The sequence below is a fragment of the Sorex araneus genome, chromosome 1 (genome assembly GCF_027595985.1).
Source record: "Sorex araneus isolate mSorAra2 chromosome 1, mSorAra2.pri, whole genome shotgun sequence".
Lineage (NCBI taxonomy): Eukaryota > Metazoa > Chordata > Mammalia > Eulipotyphla > Soricidae > Sorex > Sorex araneus.
In genome coordinates, this window is record NC_073302.1 from 384,829,464 (window position 1) to 384,848,860 (window position 19,397).

A 19,397-nucleotide genomic window follows, 5' to 3' on the forward strand; every position below is an offset into this window, starting at 1 on the left:
CCTCTATCTTGCTTGGTTAGAAATTGCTAGGACTTCGAATACTATATTGAATGAAACTGCAGCCGGTAGACATCCTTGCCTGGTGCCTGATCTCAAAAGGAGTACTTTCAGTTATTACCACTAAGATTGATACTGTGGTTTTGTTAAAGATGGTGATTACTCTCTTGAGGAAGGTTCCTACTGCCCTTCTTTTGTTATGAATTTTTATCATAATATAATTGGTTTATTTTCTAGTATATTAACGGTGAGATGTCATGTTTTGTGCTGCCCATCTTTTGAGAATAAATTCCTCTTGAAATGTTATCATTAGGGACTTAGGTTCACAGATGGAAATCCAAAATTGGGGATTTGAGAGTATAGAGAGACAGTACAGAGAGATAGCAGGTAAGGTGTTGTCTTGCCTGCAGCTGATCTGGTTTCAATCCCTTTTCGTCCCCCAGGCCCACAGGTGTGATCTCTGGGCATAGGAGTAAGCCCTCAGCATCACTAGGTATAGCCAGAAAACAAAACAAAAAATCCAAAAGTGATTTAATAAGAGAATGAATGAGTGCTCCTGCCTTCTGCCCTCCACATACCACACAATAAGCTTAGTTTAATTTATGACTTAAAATTTAGATTCATTACTTGCAAGATGGGCAGAGCGATAGCACAGCAGGTAAAATGTTTGCCTTGCATGCGGCCGACTCGGGTTTAATTCCTCTGTCCCTCTTAGAGAGCCGGACAAGCTATCAAGAGTATCCCGCCTCCACAGCAAAGCCTGGCAAACTACCCGTGGCATATTCAATATGCCAAAAACAGTAACAAGTCTCACAATGGAGACATTACTAGTGCCAGCTCGTGCGAATTGATGAACAGTGGGATGACAGTGCTACAGTGCTACTTGCAAGATTTATTTTTCCTATTTACCCTTCAGACTATAAGTACACATTTGCTTTTCTCCAGGATTACTATCTTCTGAGATCAGGGATATTCGTGGAGGTGCTAAGGGATCTATGTGATTCCAGTAAATGAGCCTGGGTCAGGCACATGCAAGACGGATGGCTCACCCATTGTTCTGTCTCTCCAGTCTCAGTGAAGTTTTCTTGATAGAATATGCATTTCATGTTTGTTTGTTTGTTTGTTTGTTTGTTTTTTCCAATGTGCAGGGTGCCAAGGCATGTTTTCTGCGGGACATTCCTTTCTCTGCCATCTACTTCCCGTGCTATGCTCATATGAAAGCTTCTTTTACAAATGAAGATGGGCAGATTAGCCCTGGAAGCCTGCTATTAGCTGGTGCCATAGCTGGTGAGTGTCCTCATATACCTTTATTAGCTTCCTCCACCCCTCTACTTTGCTCTTTTATTTATTTATTTTTTTTGCTTTCATTCCTTGAAGGTATATATGAGATAACTATAGATTGCTTTGAACTACTGAAAAGAAATGGCAAATAAATTAGTCTTATTTGTAGTAGATTGGACTATTAGATTTGTTTTAATTTCTTGTTTGTTTGCTTCTTTTTTTTTGAACTAAATAGATTTGAGAGAGCGAGAGAGAGAGAGAGAGAGAGAGAGAGAGAGAGAGAGAGAGAGAGAGAGAGAGAGAGAGAGAGAGAGAGAGAGAGAGAAATGCACTCAAGAGAGAAGGTGGGATTCCCCACGCAAGTACACATCTTAAGAGGGGAGATACGGGCGACACATGTGCTCAGGCACCACATGTGCTCGGCCATGTGCTCGGTCAAGAAGCACACAGGCTCAGGCAGTATATGCGCCTGCTTCTTGGTTTTTGTTTTTGGATCATACCCAGTTATGCCCAGTGCTTATGCATTCAGGGATCACCCTCAGCAAGCTTGGGCTGCCTGTGATCGAACCCAAGTCACCCACTTGCAAAGCAAACACCTGCCCTTTATACTATTGCTCCAGCCCTAACTTCTTTCCTTTTATTTACTTTTTTTACTTTTGTTTTTGTTTGGGGGCCACACTCTGCAGTCTAGGGACTACTTCAGTGCCTTCAGTATTGATCCCGGAGGAATTTGGGTCAAATCTGGGCCTCCCACAAACAGCCCATATTCTCCAGCCTGTTAGGCTTTTCTCTCCAGGTCAGGGCTAATTTCTTAACTCCCAAAGAATGACATTAAAATTTGGTGTATTTTGTGGTACTATTGGATTCCAGTTCAATTTCCATATCATTTTGTAGTTTTACTTGCTAGATAAGAGTAAAAACTGTTCCACTGGAAGTTAAAAAAAATTAACTGAAATAATTAACAAAGGTTGAGAATTTGGGCAATAGCTTCTGTCATTCAGATAAAAGAAATGAAGTGACTTGGGCCTGTTAGATATCTGATTCCTCTTCTATGTGTAAGGAACAGAGTATTGTGTTAATTGAACCTCACAAAGGACTATATATACAGTGAAAATACCTAAAGGAAAAATTAGATACTGAGCTTGACTTTGTTTCCAATGTAAATATCTAGAATAAATATGATTATTCCTATAGGAATCAATTTATTCTTTGATGCCGCATCTTGTCCAGAGAGTCTAAAGGGGCTGGAATTCTCTTGATTAAATCCCAGAATGGATCAAACATTTAATGTGTTAACAAACCTTAGCACCCATGTGAAGGACTTAGTGTAGGGCCTAGCATATAGTAAATAGTAGTAAGCAGTCAGTAATTGTTACCAGTATATAAGTGCCTGATTATAAATCACTCCAAAAGTCATATGTGAAATCAAAAGGTAAATATAAGAAATCAGACTCAAAGTCAGGACTCTCTCTCTAATCCTTTTTTTCCACAAAATAATGTCTTTAACTCTTTTTTTGTGGAAGATAGCTCTACAGAAGTTAGTTTATCTATGAGTAGGAGTTTCTGAGGCTAACCATGCTACTGGAATGTATTTTTTTTTTGTCTCCTGAGGTTTACTTTTCTATTTATATTATGAAAATGGTGTTGCTCATTGTCAAGTATTAGGAAGATTTGAAAGACGAATAATATATTTTCCATTATTGCACTAAGTTAGCAACCATTGTGAATATTTGCTAATTTTTTCCAAGTTTTTAACATAGCTACACACACTATGTGTATGTGATATTTGACATTATATATTGGAGAATTGGTAGCCATCATAGTGCAAATGGTTAGTGGCAGTTCTGTAGAGTCAGAATACTCAGGTTCAAATTCCACTTTCTCTACTCAGGACTTTGTGACCTATACAAATTACTTAATTTCCCTCTGCTTATTTCACCATAAAAATGAAGTGTTAAAAATAGTCTTAGTCTTGTGGAGTTTCACACCCAATTCAATCATCTTATTCAATGGCTAAATAAATAGCAGTACTTCTACATTAAAAAAATAGTTTTAGTCACACAGATTATTATGAGGATTAAGTTAATTAACAATTTTCATCATCATCATCATCATCATCATCATCATCATCATAATCCTTAGAGGGCCAGAGAGATAGTACAGTGGTCAAGGTGCTTGCTTTATACATGGCTACCATGCTTCCAGGTTCTAGTACTGGGTTCTGGCACTGGAACCCTACCAGGAATGCAGAACCAGGAGTAAGTCCTGAGAACAGTTGGGTCTGACTCCCAAACTAAATAGATATCCAAGAAAGTATGTGGAACTTATGAAGCAGTTTTAAAAGTTTACTAGTAATACACATATTTTTATTATATGGCATTTGAAGCATAAGTAAAGGGGCAAGAGAGATAGGACAGGGGTTAAGTTTCTTTCCTTGCAGGGGACCAATGCCCTGTATCACAGGGCATTGTAAGTGATACACATTGTATCACTGGGCACAGTAAGTGATACACATACTGTGCTACAAGCACTGCCATGATGATCCTTCAGCACAAAGCCAGGAGTCAACCATGAGCACAGCTGAGTATGGCCCAGATCCTAAAATAAGCAAATAAACTAACAAAAAATAACGTGGGTTTTTTTTTTTGCCTGCTTATCTGTCTTCAACTTTAGATAATTATCTGAAAATTAATTTAAAGTTTTCTCAAAAAGGTAAATGCATGATATTATAAAAATTAATTTTCTGCTTTTTTTGGTGTTTTGAATCATATACTGTAAAGAACATGTCCCTAAAGTGAGTTTTTTTAATGAAAAATACAATTGTTTTCAAGGTATTGGCATGCTATTCTGAAAGTATTTACATCCCCAGACCGCTATAATTTTAGTTCTCAGAGCTGTTTTCCAGATAACTTCTAGTATTCTTATCAGTTGCTGCATAACAAATTACTCTTAAACTTAGCAGGTTAAAACAGCAAATGTTCATCATTTTACAGTTTCTATATCAGGAGGGAAAGTTCTTTGGCTCAAGGTGACTCGTGAGATTGCCGTCAGTACAGAGTCAAATAGTACCTTGGGTTCTGTGTCCTGACTGGAATTGGAGAGCTTACTTACAAGATGCTTCATTGCCGTGGTTATTGGCAAGATGCCTAAATTTTGTGGCATTTCCATAAGTTGCACATTTCCATAAGTTGCACATAGCAGCTGGCTTCCTTCAGCTCAAGATCAGATGTGGGTTGGTGTGGGCATTTGAGGGCAGGAAGACAGGGAGAATGAAAGAGAAAGCAAAACAGAAGCCACACCTTGCTTCTAGAAGTCACACATCACACTATCCTGTTGGTTACAGCTGATTGTTAGATGAGAGGAGACTTTCTAGACCTAGAGCTGTGAGGCAAAGATCACCAATGGCCATTTTAGAAGCTAAGTACCCTAGGTACTACAGAATACATTCATTTTTCTTTTATCCTTCTTCCTCAGCTTCTCCTTTCCTGTAGCATAGGAATGTATAAGACACAGTTTGTTGCATTTTTTTTTATTATTCAAAAAACACATCCGCATAAAGCTTTAATGTTTCTTTAGACTTTTATTTACTTATTTATTTATTTTTGAAATATAAAAATAATAAATATTGAATCTTTTATTGGTAACATTTGTGTTCCTGATTTGATATTAGTGGTCTTGTGTGTTTTTATTTTTTTTTTTGAGGACCACTAATGCCATATTTATTTATTTATTTATTATTGAATCACCATGAGAACAGTTTCCTTAGACTTTTAGAAACCAGGACAGACCAGGAAAAGTCACTCAAAATCTTTGCTAGCCCACCCTAACCCTGAAAATCAAACAGATCTTTGGTGGTCAAGCTCTCACCTGTATCTGCTTCTTTCCTGGCTTTATTTGGAGCATTTGGGTGCTATTCTCCAAGTTCAAGTAAAAAATCTCCACACCATAGATTCCCTAGCCAAAACTATGGTGTAGACACAATTTCTCACAATACCCAGCAGCCTTCTCTGTAGGAAAACTGAGACCTGGGAATGGACATGATGAAGGGCACTTCCTAGGCTGCCATATCTCAGCAACCCACATACCACAAATAAGCTTTACTGAAAAGTTGTAGTAAATATCCAGCATGTTTCTTTTGGTGTTTTTATTCAACACACTAGGCATTCTGAAGATGTACTAAATATCGTGCAAGTTTCTCTTGGTATTTTTATTCACCACACCAGTCATTCTTCCCTGCTCCTCACCCCCATGAAAACTATCCATGAAAACTTCTCTAACAGAAACTTATTACTTCTTTTATTGCCTTCCAGTCCTTCAGTGTCACATTCTTACATCCCTGTATACCATTGTAAGGGCTGTTGCGTTTCTAAAGCAGACAGCCACACTAAACTCTGTCTAAACCAGGAAGTAAGACAAAATTGGTAGTGTGAATACAGTGGGTTTCTAAGCATTTTTCCTGTTTCCTTCCATTATGTTGGAGGATAAATTCCTGGCTCCAAAGTTAAAATAATTCCTCCAAGTCAATAGGAAATTCAGTAAGACTTACTAGTGAAACACTGGATATAAAGTGAGCTTTTCACATGCAAAAATGTGATGCATTTTATAAAAACTGTTACTTAAGATTAATGTCTGTGGAGTTGAGTAATGAGGAAAGAGGAAGAGATACCGCTTAGTAGTGTAAATGCAAACATGTAGTATGCAGATTTCCCCAGACGCATGCATATACTGTAACTTTAAAGCTGTCTGTTAGAAGGATAAGATGTAGTTGTGAGCCAGACCACGTTGGTTTGGACAGAAATTCTTACAGAATTATTAAGCCTTAAAAAAAGCAAAGGAGATTTATGCATCTGCATTTGACCAATTTGGTTTGGAATAGGTTCATAATGGAAAAGTAATAAAACCATAAGAGACAGTGTCTTCTGAGTACAGTCTTGCTTTTCAAAAATCTAAACATGGACTGCCCCATTTTGGGTAAAGTTGACTGTAGAAAAATTTCCCATTGGTAATTTTGGAAGGGTTTTGTTGTTGTTCCTTTTTCATTGATTACCAGCCAGTATAAATTTTAAACTTTCTGTCACATTTTTTTTTCTAGAGATGTCAGACTGAAGAAAAAGGAATTCTGAAGTGTTATCGGTGGAGTCTCCTCTACTCACCCACCCAGCTCCACCCCTCAGTCACTCACACACACACATTCACACACACACATACACACACACACTGTTTGCTTAGCTATCTGTAGCATTTTTCTGATGTAATTGGAGAGGTTAGGGTTTTGAGGCTGGGGGTGGCTGTATGTGTGCTAGAAGCACCTCCTGTGACTGCCAGCAGCCACAGAAAAGCATGAAGAGGAAACACATAACAAGCTTCACCTCTGAAAAATTGGACCTATTAACTTTGCAAGTTTCTAATTTCAACATGAAAGAAAAAAAAAACAACACTGACTTTTCCTATCTATTCTTGATCTTTTGAAATAGTGTTATGGGAAAATAATTCCTTTTTGTTTTTAAGTGTTACTGGAAAATAATGTCTTTTTTGTTTTTAATTAATTTTAAGGAATGTGTACATTGGAGGACGCGATTTGAGGGAAGGAGAAGTGGAGTGCCTGTAGGTGGATGGTGATCTCCATTCACCAACCAGATAGTCACCGCTGTGCTTCCCAGAGAGGACAGTGAAATAGACATTTGATTTCATTGGGTTCTTAACTGTCTTCCTGAGACCATCCGTTTAGAGCACAGTTATTTTTATATAGTGAATATGTGACCAGACTCTGATGTGTTGTCACTCCTGCAGGTATGCCTGCAGCATCCTTAGTGACCCCTGCTGATGTTATCAAGACTCGATTACAGGTGGCTGCCAGGGCTGGCCAAACTACTTACAACGGTGTGATAGACTGCTTTAGGAAGATTCTTCGGGAAGAAGGCCCAAAAGCTTTGTGGAAAGGAGCTGCTGGTATGGAAAAAAAAAATCATTCGTAACTAAACCTTTGCAAAAATATTTTGCAAATTAGTTTTTGTATCTAATTTTCTGTTCTCTCCCATTTTTTTCAAAGCTCGTGTATTTAGGTCCTCTCCGCAGTTTGGTGTAACTTTGCTGACTTATGAACTGCTACAGCGATGGTTCTACATTGATTTTGGAGGAGTGTAAGTATTCCACTAAATCTGCAGCTTCTAATGCTCAGGCATCATTGAGAAAGGCGTGGCAGTTTAGTCCTTATGATGAAATAAGAAGTGTGGGAATAAGGACCCAGGCATAACTAAGAGCTGGAGCACCTGTCTTGTAGACATGAGGTGTAGCGTTTGGTCCTGGATACAATGTGCCATACTGAAAATATTCTTTAAATTACTGCAGTGGAGCTGGAGCGATAGCACAGCGGGTAGGGCATTTGCCTTGCACACGGTCGACCCGGGTTCGATTCCCAGCATCCCATATGGTCCCCTGAGCACCACCAGGAGTGATTCCTGAGTGCATGAGCCAGGAGTGACCCCTGTGCATCGCCAGGTTGACCCAAAAAGCAAAACTAAATAAATAAATAAACTACTGCAGTGTATGACAGGGCCAGTGACACAGTAGGTAAGGTACCTGCCTTGCATGTGTCTGACTCCGGTTCAAATCTGCAGTACCACATAGGGCTCCTGAGAGCTAAGGTACAAACATTATTTGTGACCCCATCAAAATAAAATAATACAAAGCTCAGATTCTTTTTTTTTTTTTTTTTTTTTTTAGGAAACACGTGGGATCAGAGCCAGGCTCCAAATCCAGGCTCAAGCTGCCTGCTCCCAATCCCGATCATGTGGGGGGCTATAAACTGGCAGTCGCAACATTTGCAGGGATTGAAAATAAATTTGGACTTTACTTACCTCTCTTCAAGTCATCGGCTTCTACCTCAAAAGTTACTAGTGGATGACGGTCAGAGGACTGAGCCTGGAGTATTGCTGCCACTTTCTTGTTACAGTGGGAAGGAACCTAGCATCTCGGATTGGAGTGATGTTTCATTCTTTTCACTTCCATTTCTAGTTGAAAATTCTGTGCAAGGCTTTTTATAAAATATAATCATGTATATCTTCTGTATGTTCCTTTAACCTGATCATTGGAAATGTTGAATAATTATTATTTGGGGGGCCTTTGTATCAAACATTTGCTGGGTTTCGGTCGACTCTAATATGATTTGAGGAAATGAGTTTGTCAGAATAGAAATTAGAGCTGTTCTCCTTGGACTAGGATTTTAGTCCTGAAGAAGTTACAGAAAGACAATCATAGTGTTCACAGCAAACTGTTTCATATACATTTGACTCAGTGGGAAACTGGGCATATATTTATAACAAAAAATAATGAAAGAAATGTTAAGTTGTCCTAAACAGCCAATCTGGTTTCAGATTTTAAGGATGCACTTGTTTTGTCTCCGGATCATATTATGAAACTTTTGTTTGAAACATGGAGGTTTTTATTCCTTTTTGTAATGGAAACCATACTGAAGATGTTTAATAATCATTCTGTTACTGGTATCAAAACCACTAAAGAGAAGTTCTTGTATTTTCTGGAAGTGATGTTGGCATTTTATTTTGTGGACAGAGAAGTGATGAGATGTTGCACCTTTTTTGGATGGACTAGTTTGGATAACTGCTGACATGATGTAAAACAGGCTAATTCTCCTAGTTCAGTGCATAGTGTAGTGAAGTGTATATCCCCATCTGACTGCTACCCGCCCAAATTCCCTGAGCCCACCCATAATTGGCACTCATTTGCTTTTAAATTCCACTTTATCTTGAATCATGTAAGACAAATATACTCTAACATTAATGTTTTAATTTTTATTTAATTTGTGGTGCCTTGCATAATGGTCAGAAGGCTGTGTGTTTGGAAGGGAGTAAATAAACTATTTTTAAAACTATTGAGTCATTTCCTCTTGTGTACGCCATGTGGTAAATGACAACAGTCTTGACATTGGGCTCCATAGTTCACACTGAAATGTATTTTGTTCAGACTGACACAAACATAAAATCCTCGTCTCTTAAGGTAACGTGGACCCTTGTCTTCAGATAACATCAGCGATCAGCATGAGTAAGAGAACCTACATTTCATCCTGGAAAAGCAAGGGACATAGGTAACTGGCACTTATTCTGGTCATCTCCGGTACTTTCAGTAGTGTTTTGGGCATGAAAACTGGTATGAGATGATTATTATTGTATTTTCTTATCATCTCTGACTCTTCCTCATGCCAAAATCATACATGTGGTCATAATTGGCATATTGTCATCTTTGGTCAACATCATAATTATTTGCGATAAGTAGAAAGTCTTGAACAGAATTGAGGGCTTATCTGCTTAGGCTACCATCATGTTCTTGAAAAGGCTTCTGAAAAATTCCCCAAATTTCCCTCCTTCAGGGATTCCACTTTTCAATTTCTATCTTGCTGGAGGCCAAAGGTTAATGTTACTGTTAAAAATTCAAATGAGGAAACAAATCCAGAAGTCTTTTGTTTTTAAGTGGGTGAAAAATTTGGTGATTCTCACTAAAAATAAGACAAATGCATACATAGCTCCCTCCATGATTTGGGCTTGATAAAACCCAAGAGAAGACACTGTTCTCACCCCAACCCTGTTCAATAGGATATCTGTATTTATAGTTTATTCTCAATATTAAATATGTCCTAGAAATTTTAATAATGTTAAAAGGGCTTACACTTTGGTCTGTACTTTATACACCATCTACTTTACACACCATCAAATGTGTTGTGCTACTCTTGCTACATCAGTGGTGTACAGAGAGTATGAGATGCTCCAGGAATTCTAAAATTTTAAATACAGTTATACAGCTGAGGCTGATGTAATTTTTTTTAACTGGATGGTGACTTCGGGATTCGGAGGCACCTTTGCAGCATGTTGCTCTAATATTGCTCTCTTCCAAGAGATTTGTAAATCTCTGGATCATGGCCATTAATGAGCTTATATGGCACCAGAGGCCGTTCTTGGGCATGACTGACAGACAAAGAAAAGTTTCTTAAGCGTGCATCTCTGCATTCCTCACTCGCTTGAAATTTTTTTAGGATCATATTCCTATGCTCTTAATATGGACTTAATCTCAATAGTGCTGTATTGCCCTACCTGCGTCCCTTAAGAGCTCTTGAATTTGCTGGGAGAGCGGCTTGGCTTTACTTAGATTTACCTGCAGCCAAGGTCAAACCTCTTGTAGTAAGTGAAAGCCAGAGGTAACCAGGAAGTCATAATATATAAGGTCACAGGGCTGTGTCCCTTTAAGAATTTTGGTTCTTTTGGGGGATAGCAGAGACTTGAGACACTTTGAAGGAAGGCAAATTTCCATCTGAGTTGTGCTCAGTGGGTGGTGTGACTGTGACATCCCTAAATAGGACTGCAATCACCCTGTGGTGAAAACCACCTCAAATTTGTTCTGGGTTTTCCTTCTTCCTGAAGTGATAGCACAATAGGTCTCCAGTGCTGTGGCTGCAGCCAGGCCATTTCCCTCCTTGATACTGAAGAACTGAAAGCAGTGTAACTCCCACAGGCATGCCTGCCCACCCAAGGGGTCTGGCCTCCCCCTGCTCTGCGAGCCCCAGAATCTCTCAGCTTTGCCCTTAGTCTACTTCGTGGTTGCCTGGGGGTAGGGGAGACTCCTGACTCTCTTAGCAGCTTTTTTTTTCCCAAGGAGGGGGAAAAATGTGAACCTGACCACAAAGTGAACACACTGATTCTTGGGTTCCAGTCGTGGCTGGGTTTCTTGAGGCTGGGTGGCACGCTGTCGCCAAGCTCATGCTACACCTCATAACCCACAACCATTTGCTGAACTCCCCGGGGTCGCCTTAATCCCAGCAGCCAGGGTTGCACAGGGGAAAATAAGAGTCCTGGCACAGAAAGGAGTCATTTAAATGCTTATTGCATTTCAAGCTTCAGTTTTTACTTAGCTAAAATATTTACCATTGCTGGAAAACAATGTTTAAAATTTTGTGCTTATGTATTATTTAATGGTGTGGCCTATGTAAACCTCAGGATGCTTACATTTTGACAGTCTTCTGGAAATGTTTAACAGCACATAACTTTAGTGAGTGGGAATAAAAAAAAACGGGAACAAATTGTGCTTGAAACTGTAACCACCTCTAGCTGTTCAGCAAGTCAGCCTCAGGTAAGAGAGAAATCAATGGAATTTGTTAATTCCTGCACTGGTGGATTTCCTTTAAATCCACCTTTTTGGATTTACTCTCAAAGTCACCATGTGCTTTTTACCCCAGAAGCTGTACTTATGGGGGATGAATTTATATCCTTGCCACTGAGCAAAATCCTCTTCTAAATTGAGGGTAATCAAATGTTTTCAGGATGTAGATTTTTCTAGAGATTTGAGGGGGGGGGGTGCAGTCAGCCCAGTTGCTCTGGGTTTACTCCTGGTTCTCTGCTTAGGGAACATATCTGGTGTTGCACTCTGTGTGGCATAGGGATCAACCTGGGTCAGCCACATGCGAGGCAAGTACCTTACTCCTGTATCATCTCCCTCCAAAGATTTTTTAAAAGATGGGATGGAGGGCTGGAGCAATAGCACAGTGGGTAGGGCGTTTGCCTTGCATGCTGCTGACCCGGGTTCAATTCCCAGCATCCCATATGGTCCCCTGAGCACCGCCAGGAATAATTCCTGAGTGCAGAGCCAAGAGTAACCCCTGTGCATCGCCAGGTATGACCCAAAAAGAAAAAAAATTGATGGGATGGAAAGATAATTCATGAATAAAGCATTTGCCTTGCATGTGGATGACCCAGGCTTAATCCCCGGCACCCTGTATGATCCTCTGAGAGTGACAGAAGTAAGCCCTGAGTACAGGAGGTGCACAAACAAAAAGTACATTCCCTGGTAAAAGAAGTGAAATGTTCTTTTCACAAATGGTACTGCCACAAATGGGATGTGCTTTCTCTTTTGTTTTACTTTTAGGGGAAAAAACCTTCACCCTCACTAAAGAAGTTCTATATTCCATGTTATGAAGACTACAGGGGGGTTACTACTTTTTTAATGTCTGAGACAGCTGAAAGCATATCACCTCTATCTTTTAAAATAATACCAATCTTGAGTTTGAAAGTCCAGGGTGGACTGCCAAGAAGGCAGGGCCTATATCTGATTATTGTCCTATGTGCCTGGAACTTACTGGGATCTTGGTTATTATATGGGTGGATGAAGGGGTGGATGATGGATTTTTGAGATATATTTTTCAATGAATGATTTATTATTTTCTCTTCTACAGGCTCTTTCTGCTATTGGAGTTAAAGCCATAGTTGAAAAGCAATCACAGCATATTTCACAGCATATATTCATAAGTCAGAAATATGTTTTTATTAAAGCAGCTATAGTTCTAATGTACCAGTTCTAATTTATCTAAATTAGAACTTTAGAATAACTTAGAAAGACTTAAATTTCCTGCATCTTGTTATAAATAAAGCTGTAGGCGTGAGGAGATGGAAGTTAACATGCTTGCCTTGCATTGGCCAACCCCAGCTCGCATCCCCACTACCACGCTGGTTCACTGAACACAGTCAGGTGTCACCCCTGAGCACAGAATCAGGAGTATACCCTGAGAACCAGAAGATATGGCCCCTAAACAAAAAAATAAAACATTTAGAAATAAATAATAAAGCTTTTTTAAAAATCCACACCTTTTGAGATAATGTTGGGATTGAGATATATCAAAAAGTTTTCCTTATTAATCAATTCTAATTATTTACAGCTCAGTCCTCTCTGTTCCTCTCTGGCAGTTGAGGGGCACAGTAGTTGAGCATTCTTTTAGAGCTGTTGAAAACAACAGGAACTTGCTTTCAGAAGGGTTTGTTTTTAGCTAATGCATTAATTGACTCCAAAAAGAGTCCAAATGGAACACTATGCTTTCATCTGCTGGGGTAACCTAATAAAATAATGTTGTTTGTTTTTAGATTCCCGGCTCTTAAGGAGGGTTTGCCTTAAGCAAAACCACAGTCCCCTCGAATAACTTTAGAAAGAAAGTTAAGAAGACCCACTAATTGTGCCTGTCTGAGGCTTGCTTCTCAAGGTCACAGACACCCCCAGCTTACTGGTCTGGCCACCGGGCTATGGTGCCCACCACTGTTCTGATTCAGTTAGACAGGCCGCATGCCCTTTTGCAGGATATTTAATTTTGTAGTAGAGCAGTTCTAGTGTTTTGTTTTATTTTATTTTGAAAACCACTCGTTTATTTGCACAATCTGCATGAACTATATTATCTATTCTGAATCTATCTGCATTGAAGAGAGCTTTTCTCTGGAGCCTGTTACTGGCATGTAAATAAACACATGCAAATCAAATTTAAACACTCATAATTAGGGGCCAGTAAGATAGAAAAAGATAGTAAAAGGGTTAAAACACTTGCCTTGTAGTAGGCTTTTAACCTACAGGGCTCACAGGGTCCTGTTTGATTTCTCAGCACTCCATTTGTGATCCTAAAGCAGGAGGCCCTGAGCATCTCAGGGTGTGGTCCCGAAACAAACTGATAAACATCCTAGAGTAAATGTTTAACTCTTTTTTGTTATCATCTTAAAGAACAGTGACTTTTTTGTCTGATGCTCTGGTGGCACTGTGTCAATCAGGAAAATACCTCTTCGGGGCCCCTCTGGAAAATCCTTTCACAATTCCACCACCTTTTGTCCAAAACAGCCAATGGGTAGCCAGTGACCAGTGCACAGGTGGTTGTACACCATTCCCCTTCCCTCCCTCCCCACCTTCCACATGTACTTGAGCTTTGATCCCCCAGTGGGAGAGCAATTAAGTTCACCAAGCTTTCTGGGTATTTCCAGCCATGTTTCTGGGAGGAGCTAATCCAACTGAGCTCATCCAATTCGGCCTCGGACTTGACTCCGGCTCGGTCCAGTTCCCCGAAACCCTAGGCACAGTACCACTGGGCAGACTAGCCCTCGGACGAACTCCTCCTTCCTTGGATGCGCTGCACGTGCTGTGGCACCCAGGGCATGCAGTGTGTGAGGCATTTGGGAACCCGGCTGCACCATTTAGAAAACCATGGCACCATCCTCGTGCCTCGGTGCACACCACCAGGTAATTAAATAGAAGCTGTCGGAAGAGACATGGGCCGACGCATTCTGATCTTACTTCGAAGGGACAGGGAACACACCCAGCACTGCTCAGACCACACGTGGTGCTGGGGAATCCAGGGGGTTCAGAAGCATGCAGGGTGAGTGCCATTAACTCCTCCGTACTAGCCTCATGGAAAAGGAAGTACTGCTTAATGGAAAAGGACAGGAAAGCCCTGCCCCTGATCTCTCCTACCCCCGTCACCATGTCATCATCATCTTTTGCTATTTCCCACAGCTCCTGCTCTGTGGGTTTTTTGTTTTTTAATTTTATTGAATCACCGTGAGTTAGTTACAAGCTTTCGTGTTTGAGTTATAATCACACAGTGATCAAACAGCGTCCCTCCACCGGTGCACATTCCCCACCACCAATATCCCTGGTATGCCCCCCTTTCCCACCCTCCCCCTGCCTGCATGGCAGACAATATTCCCCATAGTCTCTCTCTACTTTTGGGCTTTATGGCTTGCAACACAGACACTGAGAGGTATCGGTCGGGATGGGAAATGTGTGCCGAAAGTTGATAATGGACCTGCTCTGTGGGCTTGACTGTTGTCAAATGGGACATAAGCAAGTAAACTCTGCCTCACCCTGGAGGTCTTTGGCCAGTATAGATTCATTAAATAGATGGTATTACATGCCAGACATGACTTCATTAAATCTTCCCACAACCCTTCGTGGAGTGTACTGGTTTGCTAACTAAAAAGGAGAAAAGCTGGGCTCAAAATTAGGGATCTTACTCACATCTCTCAGCTAGAAAAGGAGGAAGTCAAGATTAGGGTCCCAGTGTAATGGCAGCCAAGCTCTGCCCTTTGCCTACCACAGTTCTCAGGAAAACAAAATGCAGAAAGTTCTTATGATGTCACACCCCACCCCACCACTCCCCCAGAATTTCTCATTGTCCCCAGTATCAGATATGGCCATCTAAACATTGAGAAATGAAGAGGGATTTCATTTGCCATGTTAAGTACTCTGACTATCTCAAAAAAATTCTAGAGCCTGAGGACCAGGTGAATTCTGACAAAGCTTTGAGGTTCATCTTAAACTGTTTTATGACCTATTAAAGTCAGTGAAGAGAGGATTAAGGTAAACTTGAAGCATTTGCCCCATGGGTTTAAAATTGGAAGGTAATGTGGAAAAAAGCAGAGGTAAATTTACAAACTGTTACAGTGTAATATGATATCATGTTAACTGAATTGGGCCATCTTAAAATTCTCTACTATAATTAGAAAATGCCATTCTTCAACAAAAGTTGGAAATAATGGAAAACCAAGTTAAAAGTAAATATCTACGGGTACTTGGCCTCAAAGTGTGTCTGGAGGGAATGGAGAAAGTTTACAGAATGTGGGATTTGCTGGAATTACTTTTGGACATAAAATCTCTGTCACCACTAATGGTGGAAAAGTCTACTCTAGTCCCAACAAGTTTCCTACTACCCCTAAAGTTAGGGGATATCTTACACTTTATTTCCTACACTCTCCCTCATTCTTTTATAAATAAAAGTGAATTACTGACTGATCAATAGCACACATTTATAACAGTTTCTTCTTAAGCAAAACAAACTACACACAAATATATTTTATACACATACATACATACATATATTATGTATTATGTCTCATTTTAAAAGTTATGTATTTCAAAGTGTGAAATTCTTGAAAAAATTTACCTAGTTCTTAATATAGAGATATGCTTTCTTAATTAGAAAGTTGATATCACCTGACAATTGTCTGCTCCATGTAAGAGTTTGCTTTTTATTAATTTATATATTCATCTTGTTTTAGGGCCACTGGCAATGCTCAAGGGTTACTCCTCGCTCCGCACCAGGGAATTATCTCCTGATATTGTTCAGGGAACCATATGGGATGCCGGGAATTGACTACACTAGGCCAGCTGAGTGCAAGGCACACAACTTACCCACTGTACTATCTCTCTGCCCCATGATAAGTTGCTTTTTAAAAATCACCTATTCACTTGAGCCAACTGTAGTGTTTTATAGTTTGTCTACATGACATTAGAGTAATACTGCACTGTAGCACTGCACTGTCATCCCATTGTTCATAGATTTGCTCGAGTGGGCATCAGTAACATCTTCATTGTGAGACTTGTTGTTACCGCTTTTGGCATATCGAATTGTCAGGCTCTGCTGTTCGGGCGGGATACTCTCGGTAGCTTGCTGTGCTCTCCGAGAGGGGCGGAGGAATCAAACTGGGTCAGCCACATGCAAGGCAAATGCCCTACCCGCTATGCTGTCGCTCCAGAGTAATACTGAAACTGAATGAGGAAAGTTGGAAAACTTTCCTTTTTTTATTCTGTAGATGGAAATGAGATTATTGTATTGTTCACAGTTATATTATATATTGTATTATTCACAGTTCACAGAGTTATATTCCGGTAGAAAGGAGAGGTTTCTCCACACTGTGACTGCAATTTATAAAGTAGGTGACACTTTCTCTTTCTCTTTTTTGGGGGGCTGGGGGCTGGGATGACCTCCCCTGTGCTGCTCAGGAGCCCTGGAGGTACCCTCAGACTGGGAAGGCTCACTGTAGGGTCCAAGGCCACCCTGCAGTGCAGGACGACCAGGGCCTCTCCTGTGGTGTTCCACAGACCGTGTTGGGCGGGGATCAGAGCAGAGTCAGGAAGTCTCATGCGAGGCATGAATCATAGCCCCTCTGTTCTCCCTCCGCCCCCACCCAGCTTCTTTTTAAAACAAGGTCATGTTTGTAAGAGCACTTTAAAGAAATTATCAATTCTGTTTTCTTTTTTTGGTATCTGAAATTACAGTGCTCTTTCCTTTTACTTGTTTTTGAGAGTGTCTTGATTTGTTTAATCCATCTAACACATTGAGCTGTTATTACAAATTATGATATTAACATTTGACATAAGTTAGATGAAAGAGAAAACGACTGTTTTTTGTTAAAGCTGTTTAAAAATAAATGTCATTCCGTATGATTTAGGAATAGCCTGACTAGGTATTTATCCAAAAGATATCAAAACATTAATTCAAAAGGATGTTTACACTCATATATTCATAAGAGCATTAGACATACTAGCTAAAAACATGGAATCCATCTACATGCCCGTCAACAGGCGACTGAATAAGGAAGTGGTGGTATATGAACTCAGTGGAATACTACTCTTACATTCAACAAAGAATGTGTCTTTGGGGACAAAATGGATAGATTTTGAGGTAATTTTGGTGGTGTTTTTTTGGGGGGGCAGTTTGGGCCACACTTGGTGGTGCTCACTGAGGGCTTATTCCTACCTCTATACTTGGGAATCACTCCTGGCAGGGTTAGGAGATCAGAGAGTGCCAGGTATAGATTCCGGGTTCTATACACTTGAGGCGAGCTCCTTACTTACTATACTACCTCTTTAACCCTAATTATATTAAATACAATTAATAAGGAGGTGAAGAACAACTATTAGATGGTTTCAATCATGCAGGATATGAATTACTTAAATAAACCGTCCACAAAACTAACCCTGAAACTCACTGAAAACTGGTGGTTTCTAGAGGGAAAATGGATGGGAACTGGAAAGCATGTGTAGTCATTATGTGGTGTCATTTGATTGTAGGATGATTCTGGAACTTTGGTCATGATTGTGTTCAGGCTACAACTCTCCATTATAGAGGTATGGCTCTTGAATTCTAAGGTATTGTGGCCCAGTAGTAAATCAGTAAAATTTGAACAAAACTAAAATTGAAAAAATAATAATTTCAGAAATATCTATAATAATGTGTCACTGAGACTTGTTGTTATTGTTTTTGGCATACCGAATATGCCATGGATAGCTACTGGTGACGGCTCAAGCAAATCGATGAGCAACGGGATGGCAGTGCTACAGTGCTAAGAATGTGTCATTAAAGTCCTGGACTATAAAACGCACGCGCGCGCGCGCGCGCGCGCGCACACACACACACACACAAATGGCTAGAGAGATAGTACAATGGGCAGTGTGTTTGCCTTGAACATGGTCAAACAGGGATTTGATCCCCAGCCCCCCCATAGGGCCCCCCAAGCCCACCAGCAGTGATCCCTGAATACAGTGTCAGGAGAAAGACCTGAGCATAGCCAGGTGTGGCCCCTAAAAAAAAAACCTCTAACAAAATCAACTTTGTAGAAGCATGTGGGTGGGGGAGTAAACGCAGGAGCCAACGATTCCTTGCAAAAGTGAGGCTGAGATTCCATCTCCTGTGCTGCTCCTGAGCACTCAGTGCAGTGCCTGCGTCTGTGCCATCTGGAGTGCCTTACATCACAGTAGAGTGGGCGGTCTCTCAAGCACCTCAGCCAGGTGTGTGTGTGAGTACGACAGCCTAGAAGCATGCAACCCCCAGTGAGCATCACAACTAGCAACTAAAAAAAGTATGACTTAAAGCAAACACATCTGAGCACCACCTCAAACTCCCAGCAAGTACTACATCTGGAATGTGAGTGAGCACCACAACTAAAGTGAACAGCTTCCCAGGGAGCACCGGGTCATGTGTGCAACTACCTCAGCTAGATGCTCCAGGAGACGCACCCCTGCCAGCGAGCAGTGTGACCCCCATCAATGCACCAATAGCAGCAAGGGAAGGGAAGAAAAAATAAAATCTTTGTAACCATGGAGATGAACTTCCATTTACATTCTTTTCCTGATTATATCTTTGTGAGATTTTGCCTTTGGCCACAATGAAGTAGAGTAGGAAGCACCAGAAATATTTATTATAATAAATTTATATTCTTAGCTCTAGAATTTTATGTATGTTTTATTTTGAGATTATTATTGGGGCGGGGGGGGGGTAGTTTCATACCCAGAGGTGCCAGGCTTACTCCTGACTCTGAGCTCAGGGATCACTCCTGGTGGGCTCATGATATGCCAGGGATTAAATTCAGGTCAGCCATGTGCAAGACAAGCACCCCACCCTCTGTTCTGATACCCTATTTCTGAGATAATTTTTTTTCTTTCTGGGTCACACCCGGCGATGCACAGGGGTTACTCCTGGCTCTACACTCAGGAATCACTCCTGGCGATGCTCAGGGGACCATACAGGATGC

At 40.6% G+C, this 19,397-nt stretch overlaps 1 protein-coding gene across 5 annotated transcripts in view; it reads left to right on the top strand.

Moving 5' to 3' along the window:
• Window positions 1-9,166, top strand: part of SLC25A13 (solute carrier family 25 member 13) — a 201,395-nt gene extending 192,229 nt beyond the window's left edge. For all 5 annotated transcript variants that reach the window (XM_055119718.1, XM_055119721.1, XM_004602204.2 and 2 more), the window contains 4 exons: window positions 1,146-1,284; window positions 7,069-7,227; window positions 7,328-7,418; window positions 8,002-9,166. In XM_055119718.1, coding sequence (XP_054975693.1) covers window positions 1,146-1,284; window positions 7,069-7,227; window positions 7,328-7,418; window positions 8,002-8,182 — 570 coding nt within the window. In that variant the 3' untranslated portion in view covers window positions 8,183-9,166. The remainder of the gene's footprint in view (window positions 1-1,145; window positions 1,285-7,068; window positions 7,228-7,327; window positions 7,419-8,001) is intronic.
• The last annotated feature ends 10,231 nt before the right edge of the window (window positions 9,167-19,397 follow it).